The sequence below is a fragment of the Asterias rubens genome, unplaced genomic scaffold (assembly GCF_902459465.1).
Source record: "Asterias rubens unplaced genomic scaffold, eAstRub1.3, whole genome shotgun sequence".
Taxonomy (NCBI): domain Eukaryota; kingdom Metazoa; phylum Echinodermata; class Asteroidea; order Forcipulatida; family Asteriidae; genus Asterias; species Asterias rubens.
In genome coordinates, this window is record NW_022985722.1 from 52020 (window position 1) to 73759 (window position 21740).

The window sequence follows — 21740 nt, forward strand, 5'->3', positions numbered from 1 at the left end:
TATTGTTGATGTTGCCAATATTGAAATAAATGTCTAAACATAATTTCAGTTGTATTTTTCCAGAGCTTTATTCCTCTATTCCATGCAATAATACATGTACTGGAAAGTGGAAAGGAAAGTGTTACATGTATATTGACCATGGGTACTTACTAATCAGACAAGTACAATAGGAGACTTTCCAACGCTAGGCGGCAGCAGACATACCGGGTAAATTTCCATTGTTTACGTAGTTCTGAACATGCGCATAATTCTGAGAACAATGGATTTACCCGGTAAGTCTGCTGCCCTCTATCGTCCCAGAAAGTCTCCCATTAAATTTAGTCGAATATCAAGTACATGTACATGTACTGTACATGTACATACATGTACTATACATGTACATACATGTGTATGGCTTCCAAGTCCAGATTATTTTTTCAGTCAAGTATCAAGATTTGACTTTGAGTTCAGTTAGTTTGATAGTCAATAACATTAATAATAATAATAATATTTAAGTTAACATTGTACCCTATACATATGACCAACATGATAACACATGTTAAAATGCACATAATGGAAGAAAAAGATAAAGAATAAAAGACTGGTCACCATACAAGTACATGTACACCTACCATCAGATTGATGCTCAAATAGTAGCCGACTACGAGTACTACAACACTGCATTTTACATATCATGGCAATGTTGCAGCTAAAAACAGCGAACTGTCCTGAAAAGCAGTTTTTACTAAAATATTTAAATATATTTGATTTCTCACAAGTTCTATACATTAGTTACTAGTCATTGTGTAGCAGGACACTTCCAATCTTCCTCTTTCAAATCTTGAAGTTTGCGCACTTTCTCTGACCTCAAACATAGCCAGGTGAAACCAATGATGAGACAAGCTATAAGCTCGACGTAATAGCCGTCAATATCTGTAACACAGTGTCCTCCTGCATCAGTACATGCCTGCACAAACAACAACAACTTGTTCAAGTAACTGAAATACTGCAGAGCAAAGGGATACATTCAAGTGGATGCACAAGTAAAGATATCTACCTGTTGAAACTGAGGACTTTAACAAAAGGGATCAGGTAAAATGACTAGCCACTAAAAAAACATATGGGTCTGTACATTCATAAGAGGAGTTTTAGCACATATCAAAAGGTAAAAATCAATCTTGTTTTTTTTCGGGGTGCTATGGCAGAGCATTTAAGAGTAAAGGACTCTTGAAAGCTCTGCTTCTGTTTCTGATCAGCAGGGTGTGGGTTTCAGTCCTGGTTTTGACACTTGTTTCCTTGAGCAAGATACTTTGACATAATAGACCGATTGCGCTCCGTGCGTCACGTGACCTATAGTGGGTATTGGATGTAAACAAACACGGCGTACTGCATATAAACGTGCGTTAAAAAGACATGATTACTGTTGCAATTTATGGCTCAAAAAAGGACTTAATTCTCGAAATCACTGTAGAATATTCTGGAGTTTGTAACATGGCTGATCAATGCCAGTATGGGTAAACGCAGTTCCATCAAAGAGGAAATTCCAAGAGAGTTTTCACACGATGTCATGTGTTTGTGCACGTAAAGAGTGGTTTTACAGTGCCCTCGTAATTATTTTGCTGCCAATATTTTAAATAAAAATCTCATTAAGACTGCCAATCCATTTTTTTTCATCCTCAAAATATTTGATTAGAAGGGGGAGCTGTCGGCTTAGAGTAGTACAACTTCGCGATCTCCCTTGTCACAGCCCAACTTTCACGCCATGCACATCACAAAATACTTGGTGCGTGAGCTCGCTCTAACCTCAGTATTTACGTAGTCTAACCATACTCTCAAAAGAAACCTCTTTTGTAGTAAAAAACATGTACTGGGAACATCAAACAGCAAATGTGATTTTAATCATTGTCATAATATTCAACTTTATAAAAAGGGCTCCATTTTTAGTTGTAAGTGTTATTTATTGACAATACAGCCAATTATGGTCCATCGGTACGAGTCTTCCCATGTCTTTACTGTGTAGCTATGTTTCTCTATACACACTATAGGTCATGGACCACATGTAAACATTGGTAGCGCAATCGGTCTATTCTTTTGTCATTTGAATGGGACATTAAGCCATTGTTCTTTGTACGAGGATTGGTAGTGCATGTAAAACAATCAAGAACAAATCATAGAAGAGTACAGGCTAACCCCGGTGTTTGTCGTTCACATAGAAAGCACCCTTGTTAAAAAAACACGTTTCCTGAGTTATGCAAGATTAGATTCACGTTTGAGGCCTTGGAGATCATTTGACTCATCACCAGAGTCCCAGACTATATAAAACAAACACTATAACATTGTAGTTCTCGGTTCGATTGCTTTGTACATTCACCAATACCTGGGACAGTTTACTGACTCTGATTGGTCAAAACCCGATCAGGTGGGGATGTATTAACAAACAAGTGATAAAGGACCAGCTCTGGATACTAGCGAATAAATGACCCCTAAACCAGCATACATTGTCAACAACTAGTGTTTGCGCCATGCTCTGTATCACGTGTTTATTCATCTTAGTTTTATTGGCACTTACGTGCTGAAAATGTATTAACAGGTGTGCACACTTAAACCCATACATGTATATATGGTCTTATTTAAATTTAGCAGAGATCACAGTTGACAGAAACACAAACTCAAGTTTCACATTTTGACCGTTTTAACCATGTTTTTCATGAAAAGGTAGTTATTAATGGAAATATAAGTGTGAGGACCTGATCATCACTGCATGGTAATGACCTCGGTTGGTGACTGACTGCTTTCAATAACGGACCACGCCTCCAGCTTGATCCTTTAACAGCAGTCAGCCAACAACCCGGTCATATGTCATAACCACGCAGTGAAGACCACGTCCTCACGCTGTTATTCCTTAATACAAACACATCTGGGAGTCGCTAAATGAAGTATGTATTTTTGTTTTTTTGAAAGGGGTCGATCAGGGTGTTGAAAATTACCTCAGTAATTGAAACTGCATATGTACATGTTGTTGTTTGCTGAAAATTGTCAATACAGAATGTTTTCAGGGTGTGGCAAATATTTCCTCCCGTTCCCATCTGTCACAGAACAATTTTCCATTGGTCTGTAACTAATCTTTTTTATATTTATTTATTATAATTGCCCCGCCTTAAAAAACAGTTTTTACTCTTACCTTAACTTCAACTTTATTGTCACAGTCCAACTCTAAGTTTGAGCCTGTGCCTCCTACACATGACTTCCAAGACAGAAAATCTACCATCCATAATGCTAGAGTTGATGGCCAGTTACCTCCGAGGTTCTGTACAGTGTTAAGGAGGGTCATATAGGTACCTCCTATGCGAGGGTCACTTATGCGTGCATTGAACGCCATGCTTGCTACAAACATCGAGTACAATGGTATCTGTGGGAAGGGATGCATACAATTTCAAAATATCTTTAGAATTGTGTTTTGACTAATACAATACCAAATCCATCAAAATACTCCACTTTGGACATGTTGGAGTGTAAACACCCAACATGGACTTTGGGGTGCAGTACCACTCTTTGGCAACTCAACACCAACATATTTGGACTGGTATGTCTGGCCTGTTGCTAAGAGTGGCTGGTTTGGGGGTACAGTACCAAATCCACCAAAATACTCCACTCTATGGCAACTTATACACCCAAATGTAAGTAGCTGGCTAAAACATGTCTAATTATAAGAAAGTGTTATTTAAGCCTGCGGTACAACACCATCTAGAGTCAGGTGTCCTGAATATAATTTGTTAAATTTATTTTGTATTTGGGGGGGGGGGGGGGGTCTTCTAAACGCATGCTTGAGTCATAGCCTTACCTGATAACAAGTGTAGACAAGAATTATCACAACATAATAGTACAATGGAAACTCTCCGTTATCACTTTTCATTGATGGTGTCCACCAAACTATGAAGAAAAAAACTGTCCCGCCAATAAGCAATCTAGAAAACAAAACAGAAAAGGTCAAATAATTATTTTTGTGCTCTTAATTTTAAAACCATTTCAACAATCACTTGTTTGACTTCTACATGTGGTGTACTAACCCTTGCGGCCTTACAGTTTCGTATCATACTACAGTGACGTCCTGGATATCAGGGTCCATTTCTGGGGCGGAACATTTTAAAAGCTTCATAACTGCAAGAAACCACTAATATCAACAGATTTTTTTACGTTGGGAGCTGCATTATTTCACAAAAATGACGGATTTGTAAGGAATAATGAGGACCAACATGACCAAAACCCACTGCAGAAAAATGTATGCCACCATGGAATGTGAATCTGTTGAATTTAGTGGCTTGTTGCAGGTAAGATTCGAGTTGTGAAGCTGTGAAAATTTTCCGCCCCAGAAACGGGCCGGAATAGTTAGAACTTTGTATCTGTGTAGTACAGAGGAAGAGTCCTATATAGGGATAGTGGTATACATGTTGCCTGTAGTCACCTTGGCAGTGTACTAGGTTCCTGGGTGACTAGAAAGCCTGGGCAACTAGTGTCAAAGTCGCGACTATTGATTTCTTTATTTGAGTCCCAATTACAGTTATTCAACTACTCGGTTTATCGTGCCGCCACGACTACTACCAAAATTGGTCAACCAATTGTGTCACTCAAAACTATTCATGAACAACATTATTTACTTACGAAACACAATCAGACATCAATGAGACAATACTTCAGTCCTTTCAGCGTGAATTGTACTGTACTATATTGCCATGCTCCAAACAACTTGCCGCAATGCATCTTCAAAATTAAAAATTAGTCGAGACTAGTGACGAAGTCGCAACTATCTGAGGCGTGACTAGTCAAGTAGTAAATTTCCCTAGTCCCCCAGGCTTACAGACTTGTATTGTTAGGAAGATTTGCCACTACCGAACTAACTTTTGAGTTCCCCAATAAATTGAATGTATTACATAGGTGACCTATCCTATGTCATTCCATGGCTCAGTCCCATTTCTTGTGCATGAAAAAACCCACCACACACATTCCTAAACTATGACCTCAAGGTCCCCCAGTTCACTTACAATTACTCCCTGCTGACCATTACTCAATCCAACTTATTCTGAGAAAAGATGTCACCATATGTTATTCAATTTCTGTGAGACATCATTTCTAAATCAAGTGTTCCCCTACCACCAAAAGTCACACAGAATATCTCCCCAACTTTCACTTTGGATCTTGACTACTCCTTTGACTTTCCCTTTTGCCTTAGTGTACGAGATTCTCCTCTAAACCCTACGATCTGGGTCTAGCCCTGCTGTACAATTGTATCGCTAAAAGTCACCTTGTAATACAAAACAAACAGACCAATACAAATTATTTCAAGTGTTTCTTTAGAGGTTGTCACCTAATACTACACTCCACTCTGCTTGCACTCTCACTCATGCTCATCTGTTAACCAGAGCACAGTATAGTTCTTCTCCTATCTGCCTATCTGTGCGTTACACTAGCAGTACCCCGGAATAGTACCAAGTTTCCTGGGTGACTACAAATAGTGAACCAGCATAGTACCATGTTCCTGGGGGGGGGGGGGGGATCAGAACCAAAGGACGACCCTACCTTTAAATCTGAGAATAATGAATTTACCTGAATGGAAAGGCTTTAAGCAATATATCTAGTGGTCTCGGTCCACTGGTGTATTTACTGATAACCCATGGAAGAAGAATTTGAAGAGGGACTATTGGGACGGCAAGTAGAGCTAACTTCTCCTTAGGAACACCTCCTTCGATTAGCTTCAACCCTGTCACTGCATCTGCAGCTGCAAACCCTATCTGTAGAAAAGAGTGAAAATACATCATAATAATAATAATAAAAATAGCGGCTTCTTATATAGTGCACGAATCCATCACTCAGTGACGCTTTGACATTCAGTATTCTCCTGCAAGGTGTGTGGAACTTTGTTTGAATTATGACGAGACCTCCTCCTTTTACATAGCACCATGTAATGGTTTACAAGGTGCTGTGGCACAATATGCTGCCAATCAAATCAGGAACACAGAGGCGAACCCTTTACTCTTTTCAATAAGTACACTTGGTTGGTTTACGTGCATTACACAACAGACGGGACCAACGGCTTAACATCCCATCCGAAGGACAAAGCATCATGGTTAGGTGTCTTGTCCTTTAAAGGACACGTAGGTCACGACTGGGACTCGAACCCACACTCTACTGATCAGAAACACCAGAGCTTGAGTCCAGCGCTCTTAAACGCTAGGCCATGACACACCACATGACAAACCACTGGTTCTACCTGGAACGAATACAACTAGTAAAGCAAGTTGTTATACATGTACATGTACGTTGAGTCTCCTTTCTAAATTATCATCACACCATGCAAAGTTTTAAAATCAAACTTAATAAATTATTATTTTAATAAAGACTTTATGTAAATCTTTCGAGGACAACCCATCACACTTTCATCATTTGGAAAGTTAACACAGGTTTACAATGTAGTTCTCGATGATGATTTTGACATAATTTGGTCAAACAGACCAACAACCAAAGTGTAACAACCAAAGTGTGATTTCTCTTATGAATCTGATTTGGGGGTCGAGCAGAGAAAAATGTATGTGTGCCGGATTAGAATCGACTTCAGGATTAACAGGCATGAGGTCTACCAACTCAGCTAAATTTCCGTTTATTGCCTGTCTCCCTTATGTAAATATTTTCGCTTTGGTTGCCAGTCAGAACCCATACAACCTTTAGCTTAGGGATTACACCCACAATGCAACATGGGAAGCGGCAGACCAAGGGATCACCTCAAGGGGATGCAACTCTTATATTTCAAAATATCAAATAATAAACCATCCATAGGAAACTGACTGGGTAAATTATTAAATAATTTGGGGGCAAGTATACCTCTCTTACCTTATAAGTCAAAGCAAACAGCATGTATGCTTTTATAGATGGTAATTTTAACAGTTTATAAAGTTGTTTGTAAGTGTCAAAGACTCCACATTTCAGTTCATCATTCTCTGTGGAATGGCCCTGCTTCTCATGCTTTAGTAGTGCTATGAGCGTTGTTGTGACAAGAAAGACACATGCCCAGAAAAACAGAAAATCTGTGGTGAAAAAAGGGTAAAATAATATCACAGTCAATATGGTAATTTATTAATGGAAAAAACATGTACACAAACAATGTAGTACAATGTACATGTACAAACTGTATGTAGCACAATGAGTCATCTTTGACTTACATTGTACATGTACATGCAAGTTTAATAAAAAGGTGTTGTAGGCCATGGAATATCTGGTTCATGTAAAATGAAATTCTGGGTAAAATTTGAAATCTCAAATTTAGAACTCCTAACTTTGTGTATACACCATATGCAGAGCTCAAGAATTTTGTTCCTTGGTACATGTTTATGTACACCGCTGTAATAGCCAGGGATTTTAGCACCAGGCCAACGGTACATTTACATTGGACAAATCCTGCAGTCTTGTGTTTTTAATTTAAACATGGAATTGCCTGGTGTTTCTGGCATGTTTGACTGAAAAACATGCCACGTCACAAGGCACTACATGCATGTACAAGGCACTACGTACATTGTGTAGTATGGTCTTCAAGTCATAATCACCATACACAGAACACTGCACCTTTGACCTACACAGTGATCAAACTAACTCAACCTGTGCCTCTCGCCCCCCCCCCCCAACCCCCAATAATCAATAGGTTATTACTGTAGTTACTGTACTGGTAAATGTTGAATGATTGTACAACAAAAACCAGTCACAGCCAAAGTACATGTGTTAAAGAAAACATCTCTGTTACTGAACGTACAATGATAATTCCAAGTTTTTTTTCCATAATTTCTATCTTGTGGTTACAATGGAAACAATCCAATCCAACATTATTTTAACGGAACCCAAGCAGAGGTTTGAACAAAATATTATGTTGTAGTGTGAAGTGAAGTTACTGTAAACTACCTGGTAAAGTCACAAGTCCATGCGATTTGGGCTCTGATCTCAAGTATTTATTACAAAAGTCTGCCGACTCAAGAGCAAGAAATACAACATTTCCAAGGAAATAACCCGCTGTTTGTCCAACTGTATTGCACGTTGATGCATAGCCAACATTCCTCTTTGATAGCATTGTAAGAGCCCAGCCGTCCACAGCAATGTCTTGCGTCGCGGCCAAAAAGTTCAGCATGAAAAAAACTGCAGTAAGGAAGTACACGTTGATTGGTGGCGAGTTTTCATCCACTTCATCAGCATCTCCAAGAATCGCAGAAACATGACTTGAGAGAAACAGCATAAAGAATCCGATGGCGTATTGAGTTGGTACCAGCCATGTTTTCCGACGACCAAATCTTGGCACAAACAGCGAGTCCACAATGGGAGCCCAGATGAGTTTAACGCTGAAGGGCCAGTACACAAAGCTAAAGACAGCTTGCTGACTGTAGCTAACTTTCCGACTTTGTAACACAAGTGGAATACTCCCTGCTAAACCTAATGGAATACCCTGAAGAACATAAAGCAGCAGTAATAACATAACACTTTTGTAGTCTCCTTTCAAGCCAGGACCATTCGCTCCCATGTCTAAATCTTTGCTTCCATCAATCAAAGAGCTTGGTGTGACATCAGTTCTAAATGTTAAGTTACTGATAGTTGTCTGACTGTTGATGATCGATGACTCATCAGGTTTCTGACTTCTCTTTCTTGACGGCATGGCGACTCAATCAAAAGAAAACAAGTTCTTTCTTATCCTATAAGGCAAGTAGAAAACAAATTGGGGTTACTTCATTATATGAAAATATCTAGGCCAGTGAATAATGAATATATGATACATGTACATTTGTATGTACATTACATGTGTTCAGTGTAGGCCTGTGAAAAAGCTTACAGACTAGAAAAACGACAGCCTTGAGGGCTCTATTGGCTTATAATATCAAAGTCTTATATAGTGCACGTACATGATCTACCAAACAAGGTACATTTACTCAAGGCGCTGAGATATACAAACTTTCAGAAAGATAGGTTATTGCAGTGATGGATTCTGAGACCCAATTATGTAGCACTTTTAAGGGTTTACAAGGTGCTATGGCGCATGAAGCAGCCACAAACAGGAACGAACCCCTTCTCGTTTCGATAAGTGCACTTGGTTCATTTGCATACGTTACACAACACACGGGACCAACGGCTTTACGTCCAATCCGAAGGACGAAGCAATGGTAAAGTGTCTTGCTTAAGGACACAAGTGTCACAGCTGGGGATTCGAACCCACACTCTACTGATCATAAACACCAGAGTTTGAATTTGTGTTCTCTTAACCGCTCGGCCACGACACTTCCATAAATCACTGAAATGTTCAGGGCAAATCCTGAGAAGGGCAACGAGGTAAGCGTATTCAGATTAGCAATAAAATTAGATAGCTACATGTAGCTTCCGTGTTATTTGTATTTGTCATTACTTTTCATACAGTAAGCAATGCCAATGTGAGTTGGGAAACTAAAAGCTTTCCTTTAATTGTTGAACTGCTTTGATTTGATTGCTCATAGGTAATGATTTGCATTTATGTTGTTGGATTATGGGCAGTGGACACTATTGTTAATTACTCAAAATACTAATTAGCATAAAACCTTTTGGTAACAAGCAATGGTGAGCTGTTGATTGTGTAAAACATTGTGAGAAACGGCTCCCTCTGTAGTTTTCGAGAAAGAAGTTACTTTACACGAATTTGATTTTGAGACCTCAGAGTTAGATTTTGAGGTCTCGAAATCAAGCATCTGAAAGCACACAACTTCGTGTGACAAGGTTGTTTTTTCTGTCATAATTATCTCGCAACTTCGTTGAGATACATTGTACACCAAGTGAGAAGACTGGTCTTTGAAAATTAACAGTAGTGTCCAGTGTCTTTAAAACAATTGATAAAACCCTGAAAAGTTGATGATGTCCTGGGTATAACATTTGCATAATGTGAACACAATGTTAACTACAGTTTTGTTGCATTTTTCTGATTTGGGAAGTTGAAATTCCGTTCATATCTTCTTAGTGTCCATTACCACACTTTTAATTTGTTCAACACAGCACTAACATAAACAAAACATTATTTCTGAGAAAAATTTGGAGTTCTATGTAATACTAATAATAATTATGTACAAATTGATAATGAAAGCCTGGGGGAATAGTAAGAATTCTATGCTGTATCGTGTTGGGCACAATCTTTGAAGAATGGCCTTTTTGAAATTTGCGCAAGCCAATAGCTTACACAATGTATGCACACGCAAGTAGGCCTAAGTCTTCACACACAGGCAAGTCAGTCCAGGACTTAGCAGAGTCGTCAATTTCCATTTTATTTTCACAAATAATGTAATCCAAGGATGGAAATTAAGAAATCTCAACCAACGGACTGAAAATATGAGTAAAAGCAGCACTACAATAAGGTCAATTGTGAAAAAATATTGGTATAAATTTGTTCACAATATTGTACAGGAACTTTATTTGCACCCTTGACTCCGTTGCATTGTACATGTATGCAGCGAACGGAGGACTTAATTTACATGTAGTTGAACCGGGGAGAGGAAGCAAATGTAAATTTCAAAGGCATGTGAAACTACTTTATCCAATAGCCATTGAGAACTTTACATGTATTATTTTCAAGATATTATGCATAGACCTTATCACCAATCCACCTGGCTGATTTTGCTGAAAGACTAATTAAGGCATTTTGGGGAGGAAGATGGGGCACTGAGTGTAAGCCCCCTTGTTGTTCCGAGGTCTATGGAAGCATTGGTTTGCAACATTATTTAGAGGGCGCGCTACGCCGCTATTCATTCGGACAGAATCAACCGATCTGGAACTGGTCAATCATTCAATAAGGTGATGATACTTTTATCAAAGCAACTTTAAAGTCACCTGGAAGTGGTATTTTGTCAAAATGAAGCTTTTGTCACTGTTTTATGTGTTTTGATGAGTCGAATACGAATAAAAAATTAACTAAGGTTTAAAATAATTAGTTTCCATGTTATTTCAAATTTGAAAATAAGCCCAACCCGAGAGGGGGCTGTTCGTTACGTCAATTGAGGCGCGTTATTTGAAGAGAATGTGCTGCACAGTGCTGAAAAAGACGTCGGACCGGACCACTTGGCACTATTGCTCTTGTGAGGCTGACCAGCCATGCAGACTGACCCCATCTTTAGTTGTTTTGCTGCATCAGCAATACACATAATATGCAATAAAACAATTTTGAAACGTACAAACTCAATGACTTGGACTTGTATGTACTTTGCACATGTGTTTACTATGCGCATCAAGGCAAAGTGTGCCTCGATTGACGTCACAAAAGGGGTAGGCGGAGTCAACCTCCTAAACAACTTTAACTATTTTTTAAACATATAAATCGTGACAAACAATTACTTAAAAAAAATGTTTTATTGTTACTAAATAATAAATACTCTTATGTTTGAAAAAAAAAATTCTATTTCCAGGTGACTTTAAATTTTTTTATTTTCGCCAACGGATACTTGAAAGTAATTATGATTATGATGATGACAAAAACATTTGTTTTTGTCGTTCTGGATCACTTTTTGAATCCATTTTGAAATGGATTCAAGAGTGATCCAGAATGACAGGTCAAACCACTATCTGACTGTACAACCTACACCTAAATGATCATTGATATGTGATAACTGATGTTTTGTGAACAATCCAATACTGGAACTGGTTGCAATAATGTAACCCCTACTAGTACTACGACCGGAGAGTAACAAACCAACGTTCCTGCACACTAACAAACAAAGCAAAATGGGGCCAAGACAAGAATGAAGAAACTGTCTAAATATAAGCACAGGTGCAAGCTCGCATGTCACGCTCATGTTTCAAATTCAACACTTTAGACTTAATAGTGTTCAACATCCCCACCACGTGATGCCCTCTCGACCAATGGATAAACTGTCTAATAAGAAGATATTTATGAATACTATTTATAATTTATTTATATTATTATTAAATATAACTAAAAATAATACTATGTTATTAGATTAGAATACATCCTAGCCCAGGTTGGACTCCTCTGCTCCGTTGCATGCAGCAACCACTGACGTCCTTCCCTAGTACTAATAAACTGTAGTCTACAAGTGGTCCCTCAGCTTTACGTCCTGTCTTTGGACCCTACCACTATTACAACAAGAAGCCTTGTAAGTTGTAGTTTCTACATGTACTTCTAAATCTAAGTTCTACTAGCTTAAGTACAGGTTATCATATCCTACCCTAGGGCTACCGCTAGGCTAGCTCACCTTGTTGAGCTGTAAATGGCTCCGCTTTTATTAACATCGGTCTCATCACTGTCGCCATAATAACAGCTCAACAAGGTGGGCTACTGCTAGTGCTAGCCCCACTTGTGTGGCCCACACAAGTGGGGCTAGGCTACTCCTAGAACTATTTCAGTTTCGTCCGACTATCGTCTCCCGTAACCTCATAGGTTTATATCTCTCACGCGTTAAACGATGATGGTTCAATCATTGTTCAATGAATTTTGGAAAAAAAAATCTCTCTTTATTTTAATCTCGCCAAAATTATGTGTCCTTTGATATCTCAATGTCCGAGGGGGCGACCAGAGAACCCACTCCGCAATCTCAAAAAAATTTTAAAGTTGTAAATTCTTACCGTAGTTCAGTCCCCAACTACTCCATTTTACCAAAAGTGTATAATGGCTTTAAAATATTTTAATATTTTCCCCACATTTGCACACCATAGAATCCCAAATAGTAACCACCTCACGTGATCCATCTAGTGACTAAAGCAGAATGAAACTCAATCTAGCAGATAGTAATTTTGTTTTGAGCTTTCGAGGTTGGATGATGTTTGGATAACTTTCCGTATGGCGCCACCACCTTTTCACTCATTTTTACAAAAAGGGATATCTCATTGAGTGAGGTAAATTAGATACTATATTATTTCATATCGAATGAAAAAGTGGTGACGCCATACGAAAACTTTTTCCTGATGTTTCTTTGACTCATCTGAATGTTGGCATAATAAGTGCACTAGTGATTAGTACCAAAAATCAATCATTTTATAAATGTTTGAGCATAACCAACGACAGGAAACTTTATTCTCAGCATGATTAAGCCTGATGAAAATACAGACCGTGAGTAAACTGCATAGCTTCTGCAGATTGCACAATCTCGCGGTAAACGGGAATCAAAGTTGGGGACCGAGTTTGTTTCGAGCGGAAACGGTTGATCTGGTCCAATTTCGACAGCTAGTCACCAGATTTGCCCCATTTTTACCACTTTCAAAAATCATGACACAAATTCTGAGGGTACGAACTTAATCTGCAATGTCTAATGCAGCCTGCCATAATACTCAAAACACCATTTAGGAAATATTTCGAAGAAAAATGGACAAAAACTTACCAGATCCCGGAGCGAATTCCCAGGTTCATATTTTGAACCTGTGGCATCAAACGCATTATTTTGTTGTTGGGCTAAACCATTCTGTAAAAGGGGTGTTACAATGTTGCAGTGCGTGTGCGCGCTGTCCATTTGCATTGCACGCCGTTCACTCATAATGACGCGCACGCACTGTAGCACTGCAACATTGTAACACACCTTTCTTCGAAATATTTCCTAAATGGTGTTTTGAGTATTATGGCAGGCTGCATTAGACATTGCAGATTAAGTTCATACCCTCAGAATTTGTGTCATGATTTTTGAAAGTGGTAAAAATGGGGCAAATCTGGGAAAACTTTCCGTATGGCGCCACCACTTTTTCACTCATTTTTAGAAAAAGGGATATCTCATTGAGGTAAATTAGATACTATATTATTTCATATCGAATGAAAAAGTGGTGGCGCCATACGGAAACTTTTCCCAAATCTGGTGACTAGCTGTCGAAATTGTACGTGTTGGACCAGATCAACCGTTTCCGCTCGAAACAAACTCGTAACTGGCGGCCGTCGGGAGGATGGTTACGTTATCGCAACTCAATCTAGCAGATAGTAATTTTGTTTTGAACTTTCGAGGTTGGATGATGTTTCTTTGACTCATTTGAATGTTGGCATAATAATGTACTACTACTAGTGATTTGTACCAAAAATCAATCATTTTATAAATATTTGAGCATAACCAACGTCAGGAAACTTTATTCTCAGCATGATAAAGCCTGATGAAAATACAGACCGTGAGTAAACTGCATAGCTTCTGTCACCGGTGCAGCTTGCGCAATCTCGCGGTAAACGGGAATCAAAGTTGGGGACCGTAAACATATGAGGGTTGATAACGTATGACGCTACGATACTCAATACTCAATAGACAATACTGTCAATTATGGCGTGTCAAACGTTGCATTATTCGATAATGTACAATGTATGTGCGATGTTTCTCATATATTTATATGCGATAATTGTCACATATGCGCGATATTCATTTGATGTATGCAATAAATGTAATATATATGCAATAAATTGTAATATATGTGCGATAATTTGCAATATATGTTCGATAATTTGCAATATATATGCGATAATTTGCAATATATGTTTGATAATTTTGTAGTATATTACATGCGATCATTTGTATGCGATGTTTTGTGACGATATACATATGCGATAATTTAATATACATGTGCGATGTTCGTTCTTATATTATGTGCGAAAACGGAATTGTGGGATATAGTATGGCTTCCTGTCCACTTAATCCCCGTATTCGTAATGTTTTAGATCGGGCCAGACTATACTGTGTACGGTATAGTATGGTTCCTATGGTTGAATGAGATTGGCGTAGGGTTTATACTGATGGTCAGAGTACGAGACTCGAGCAGCGTATTTCCGAAATAGCCAGCCGCGTATTCGGATAATAGAACACATACAGTACAGGGAGGTGACAAAATGTTGCATTTTGCTCAAATCTGAAGGTGAAGATCTGTTTTATTCGAACGAATTCTGCAATATTAGCATAATTTTAAAATTGTTCATTGATAATATGTCAATTTCATAGCTTTACATGATTAAAAAAATAATTTATAAAAAGTGAAAAACACTAACAAAACGTCAAAAAATGACCCGCAAACCAAAAGGCAAAAGTTTTTATTTTGTATTTTTTGCATTTTTTAATATGTCAAAAAAAACATCACTGTTTAACTACAAAACCATAACTTGAAAATAATTTATACCCTTCGTTAAAACAAAACATTTAATTTGTAATCCAAAACTTTCAAGACTACATGTAATATAGTGGGGGTAACAAATTTTGGAGCTGGCTAAATTTGGTTCACTAACTAGTGGTTAATTAACCACAGTTATTCTTACGCCATTGTCAATGTACATTCCGCCAATTAACTATAGATGGTGGACTTTTAAAACAAAAATTTTGAAAAGAAATTGAACCCTTCGTTAAGACAAAAAGTTGCTTTCTTGTTCCAGAATCTTGAAGGTAGATAGACTGGACGTATCAAATTTTGAGCTGGCTAAATTGGTCAACTATTATTGATTCTGCAATAAAAAGAAAATGTTTGTCTTAATGAAGGGTGTCACCACCTTTTGCTCGCGGCTGACATAACTATAAATGTGGTGACTAAGATTCCAAAAATTTGAAAAATGATTTTGCAAACAAGACACCGTTGAATTTTTACAGCGCAACAACTTTTAAATTTTATTGACAACAATTAAAGATAATCAATCATGAGTGTTTCAGATATAGCTCGGTAGTTTACTAACTTTAACTGTTCTACAATTTAAACACTGGCTTGCATGAAATACTATTTGTCCATACACTTTACTTTTTGGTATCGTTTTGACTTCAATCCTAACCTCAAATCAGCTGTTAAAATTACTCACTGAAAGTGATATTCAAATTAATTTTTCCTTCGCTTGAGTGTTTGTTCACTCAACTCTTTCAACGTTTAACACTAAGTTAAATGCGCAATTCAATGTAGATACAATTATATCAATGTTCTGCCAGTTATATTAACTTTCCTCTATATCCTGGAGGTTTCTCTCATTGAAAAATCTTGCTTCGGGTACCCTTCCGTATAAGGGGCCAAGAAAAGGTTTTCCAGACTGCCCGGTCAACATGGGTTGCCACTCTAAATGCTCTCTCTTAACACGCACCCGGTTCTAGAGCCGGTGTACTTCATCGGGTTGTCTCGCGGACTGTTATCCGGTCTCTGCGGCAATCTATTAGATGGCCGTAGAGACCGGGTAAAAAGCATATGAAATGATAACCAAAACTATGCCAATATACATGTACATATATAATCTTAACTTCTGCCACAAAATATTACGTTGAATCAGTTTGCTAAAACCATCAACCTAATTCAATTATAAATACAGAGTTAAAAAAACCGAAGCACTGAGCAAATTGTAAATTCCAAGTTCTACTTGGTGGTTAAGAGAAAACAATCTCTTTCTTGAACATGTAGGCTCTTATCATGTTAAGACAGTGAACTTACGGCCATTAGCTGGAGACGTACTCTGGAGGCTAAGCGTTGCAAACGGAGGTGTCTTCAAAAGACCGTTGGATATTAATTGGAGGCGGAATTTTGGCACTGTAATTTGCAAACTAGAAAATCTTGGGATAACATTTCACCCAAAGATAGCCTACTGCTACTGGTCTGTCTGATATTTTCAATCATGTAAAGCTATGAAATTGACACATTATCAATTAACAATTTCTAAGTTATGCTAATACATGTATTTCAGAATTCATTCGAATAAAACAGATCTTCACGAGCAAAACGCAACTTTTGTCACCCCCCTGTACTGTATGTGTTCTATTTTCCAATAATACACGGCTGGCTATTTCGGAAATACGCGGCTCGAGTCTCGTACCCTGACCATCAGTTAAACCCTACGCCCATCTCATTGAACCATAGGAACCATACTATACCGTCCACAGTATAGTCTGGCCCGATCCAAAACATTACGGATACGGGGATCAAGTGGACAGGAAGCCATACTATATCCCACAATTCCGTTTTCGCACATATATAAGAACGAACATCGCACATGTATATTAAATTATCGCATATGTATATCGTCACAAAACATCGCATACAAATGGTCGCATATATAATATACTACAAAATTATCAAGTCAAACATATATTAAAAATTATCGCATATATATTGCAAATTATCGCACATATATTGCAAATTATCGCACATATATTACAATTTATTGCATATATATTACATTTATTGCATACATCAAATGAATATCGCACATATGTGACAATTATCGCATGTATATGAGAAACATCGCACATACATTTGTACATTATCAAATAATGCAACGTTTGACACGCCATGATTATGATATATTATATATTATATAACACCCAAGCAGATCCTTGCCATTTGATTGGAGGATTGTCCGTCACGTGATAGCAAATAAAAGTACCATTGCACGCTGAGTCACTCGCCGTGCTTTTTCGTTCCATCCGAAAAGTACCATTGCACGCTGGCACGCTGCCACGTGCAATGGTACTTTTCGGATGGAACGAAAAGCTGAGTAAAAACATCACTGCGTGCGCTGGTCTTTGGTAACGCAGCAGGTGTTACTGCAAGAAGGCATAGTAAAATTACTAGCATTCGGCTTCTACAGTTGAAATTGTTTGTTTTGAAAGTTGTTTCTTTCAATCAAAATGACAAAGTTCTACTTGGATGTTATATAAAACAAATAATGAATGTTTTTCATTCGTGCAATGGTGCGAATATGTTCATTCGTTGAAAGCTGGAATGTTCCATTCAACTCGGCTCCGCCTCGTTGAATAGAACATTCCATCTTTCAACTCATGAACATATTCGCACCATTGCACTCATAAACATTCATTATGTGTATACTCATGGAGCAATAAACTAGTTTATTGCTCCATGGTATACTATAGTCATCAATAGACAATAGGCATGGAATTTGTGTCATGATTTTCAATAGTGGTAAAATAGTGGGACAAATCTGGTGACTAGTCTGTCAATATAATATGGGGAAGTGGGGTCGAAAATGGAATTGAAAACCATTTACGGCACTTACGATTCGTTTTTCAGTTTACAAAATGCCAGTTTCCATACAGCTGCTACCGTACTGCTATAAGCACGTAACCTCCATTGTAGGTGCATGGCTTGTTAGGCCTTAGGGTGTTTCCTTTCCACTCACAGAGCATAGAACATGCTATAACAAAAAGGGACTTAGACTTTGTAGTGTCCCAACTATCGAATCCCCCCAACTATAGTTGGGCCCTGACTAGACTTTTGTCAGTGGCTTTGACAGCTTCGCTGCTTCGTAGAGCCGGGCCGTGGTCGTCCCAAGCGACTGGAACCCACGAGGCCTTTTCCAACTAGTTTGCGGTTTCTTATGTGTTTTGTGTTTCTTAAGTCCAAACCATTCAGAAGCCGAGCGACGGGGTCAGGTGTCAGCGTACATGAACGCACGTTTCATACTTATGAACTCATCAACAAAACGGGTTGTTCTAAAAACCCCTCGACCCCCTCGACCCCCGACCCCTCGACGTCATCCCCGTGTTCGAAGAATGTCCCAATTCCGAATTTATAAAATGTCGCTTTACGGCCGAGTAAGGCCGTGTCCGAAACGGCGACTTCGGCTACAGCTACGGCTAGATCGCGCGCGTCTGCCTATTCTTTAACACTGGTAGACGCGCTGATCTAGACGTAGCTGTAGCCGAAGTCGTCGTTTCGGACACGGCCTAAGATAGAAGTGTGTGATCCGCGACGCAACTTCCTTCCACGACTAGACTTGATTTCAAGTCTGAGACTGCGGTTATTTTTATATCAGCCACACACAGAATTGGGAGTATTTACTCTCCGCTTCCGCACGTCACGTGCACAACGATTGGGGAAGTATGGGGAAGTACACAGGACGAGAGCAATCGGCCGGAAATATAATGGGTCCGCCTGATCATCACGTAATGAGTTGGCCGTCGTACTCGGGCGGTAAACGCAGGTTCCCAGTTGGGATAATAACCTCGGATCGGCCAAGAGATACGCGTGGAAATGCCGCGTTTTTTTTAATAATGAGAAAATAGAATTAGCTGTTGCAAACAACTTACAAACCAAATGGACCGAGAGTATAAATGCAAAAAAATAGTTAATGGCCTGACGTTTCGACCCTAGCAGAGTCTTTCTCGAAGATTTGAGCACCTAGCCTGAATTATTTCTCCATGACCTGACGCCACACTCCCCAGGCACGTGAATAACGCCAAAGAGTGGCCCGAAACCTGTCAATCCCCGTCCATCTTCACTCACCTACATATCACTAGTATTTTGACGACCGCAAAAAGGTGCAGCTGCCAATACTCACTGTACGCCCAGCACGAGTGATCACTCCGGTGAGCCCCTGAACGAACGATCACTCACCCTCTCGTGGTGACGTCATGTACCTCGGGCCTGGGCTGGGCAAGGGCACTTGGGCTGCCCGGGTGAGCCCTGGAATGACGTCAAAGCTATTCGACCCCTGGGGCAGACCGGGGTCGATCCGGGGTAGCTAATCGAACCATGGAGAAAGGAGAGATTAACTTCTTTATTGGCCGGAAAGGTATTTCCTTTTCATAAAGTTTGAGCACAAACGTCTCACAACTTAACTGAGCTGTGAACATGTCATTAAACAGCCAATAAAGGATGATCTCAAAATATGAAGATATTTTCTAATAGCTGCAGTCGTCCATAGGAAACATAACAACAATATGGAGTGTCTTACCTCACGTTAAAACATGATCAAAATGGCTTTTTCTCCAATACGCTGCAAGCCAAATTTCTGAAAAACGCGGGGTCAGCAGCAGCAGACAAACCCGCGCGACAAAGGAATCGTGACGCACGTCAGTGGCGGCTACTTGATGTGGAAAATAGCGCCCTCAGTTTGCCAAAGTTGGAGAACTGTGTTCAAACCCAATTCGGGGAAAATCGTCACTGGCGTCAAGGGGTCATTATAATAGATAAGCCGTTTTTGACTCTCGGCTGAAAAAGCTGCTCGGCCGGGTGCATTTTTGACTCGAGTTATTTATTACTAAATGCAATTTTTGAGAGTAAACAATTATGGTTAATTATCGGTATCTACGATGTCTATTTGGCAAAACACAAATCCCCCTATAAAGAAATTGGTTTGCATTATTACACGTGGGGTTCAAAGCTACTTCGGGCGCCGTGGCGACGAAGATAAGGCCTGCTAAGCCTGTACTTAGGTCTAGGGACGGGGACTCGATGTGCACTATCTACGATGTCCGAAACATTATAGTCCCATAAAAGGCATCCATCTTCCACCACCCACGCACACTGTGTCAGTGTGTATCACTTGATTTGGGTCGAAGGGTTCGTTTTTGGCTTTGATTCGTCTTTCACATAGTTTTCATTGCTAAAAGGTAGACAGCGCCCTCTGTTCATAGATGTTTGACTGGTGAATTGTCGAACATTCAAGTAGTTCAGTATGCGAACATGTTTAATTTTTTATAAAACAACTTTTTCAAGCCTCACAGCCTTTTCAGTTACGCGGCGACTTTTGTTTTTTGGCGGTGCCTATTTTTTACACGGGACTTTTCATAACAACTGGAATAACTCGCCTCTTCAAGAAGTGAAACTCAAAACGGATTAATAAATAACTTATTTCCTTTAGTTTTTACGCAACTTCCCTTATCTCAATCACCAAAACCAACTTCAGTTTAGTAAAGAATCATTTACATGTACATTACGTTGTATCTTTCGCAAGCAAACGTACTGTGGCTCCAATGAAGACGATTGATGATATTATCCTTCCCGACTTGAACAATGACTACATTGCTATCTACACGCGGCACAGGTCACAAACCAATGCGTATTGCTAGATGGGCAGCACGCCTGCTAAACTTAAACTACGATGTTGAATTTCGTGCTGGAGCACACAATAGAGTTGCTGATGCTCTATCTAGACTGCCACTTCCTACTACAAAAAAAAAGAAGCTGAGCAAACTGATGATGAAATTATTGTTCAGTGGATCTCCGCATTATTTGTTGATGCTTCAGCAGTTACAAAAGCTGAACTACAAAATGCGACGATTAGGGATGAAGTCCTTAAGTCAGTCTCTAAGTACATCATGTCCGGTTGGCCTCCGAAACATGAAGTCACAGCTGAGCTATCACGCTATTTCACATTCAAGGATGAACTGTCAGTTGTTGATAACTGTATTTTGCGTGGTAACCGGTTTGTCATACCTCCTGCTCTCCAGCCTACCCTGATTACCACTGCGCACCAAGGACATCAAGGAATTGTACGCACCAAACAACGACTTCGCGCACGCTATTGGTGGCTTGGTATGTATTCTGGATCCATCTATCCGTTTTTTAAATTGCGCCCTCTATTGACAACAAGTTCATTCATTCAACGAATCACGTTTTATCAATTTTCCGTCAAAAGTTTGTTCCGACATTTACACACTTTGTGACTAGTTTAATCCATCCCAATCTACTGCCTTCTCAGATAACGCCTACGAGAAGCATTGCCTGTAAGTTTATAGCTTTCCTTGCCTTGTTTTTGGACTTCAAAGTGTGTTTTTGTGGGTATTTAGGCCTCGTTAATTCATGGGATTTGTGTACACATTTAGCTTACATATCGTTTATGGTTAAGGGGATATGCATGTGGGTTCGTGTGAGGTCTAGTTCTGTGTTTTATTGCATTTTAGCTTCAGCATTCTTTTAGCCATTCGTTACAACATGTAGTCATTATAGTTTTCCTATTCTTGTATTGCAGTTTTACTCCTTTTTCATCACTGACGTCATATACCCCCAGCTTGAATAAATCACTACAGGAGCTTTGAGGCTATTTCCTG

At 39.2% G+C, this 21740-nt stretch overlaps 1 protein-coding gene across 1 annotated transcript; it reads right to left on the reverse strand.

The window, feature by feature from the left end:
* Positions 1–315: 315 nt before the first annotated feature.
* LOC117306364 (acetyl-coenzyme A transporter 1-like) lies at positions 316–18295 on the reverse strand. The gene is made up of 7 exons (XM_033790967.1): positions 17963–18295; positions 7921–8699; positions 6862–7055; positions 5581–5765; positions 3821–3944; positions 3161–3388; positions 316–946 (listed from the first exon to the last, which is right to left on the reverse strand). Exons 2-7 carry the CDS (start codon positions 8660–8662, stop codon positions 779–781), a joined length of 1641 nt encoding a protein of 546 aa, XP_033646858.1. The 5' UTR covers positions 8663–8699; positions 17963–18295; the 3' UTR covers positions 316–778.
* Between the last annotated feature and the right edge of the window lie 3445 nt (positions 18296–21740).

Bases quoted from the DNA above. Each gene is read 5' to 3' on its own strand.
- LOC117306364 (XM_033790967.1), bottom strand. From the start codon at position 8,662: ATGCCGTCAAGAAAGAGAAGTCAGAAACCTGATGAGTCATCGATCATC. The intron at 7,056-7,920 runs GTAGTTTACAGT...TTTTCACCACAG, and splicing joins TGGACTTGTGACTTTACCAG to ATTTTCTGTTTTTCTGGGCA. The intron at 3,389-3,820 runs GTAAGGCTATGA...CCCTTCCCACAG, and splicing joins TTGTCTACACTTGTTATCAG to ATACCATTGTACTCGATGTT.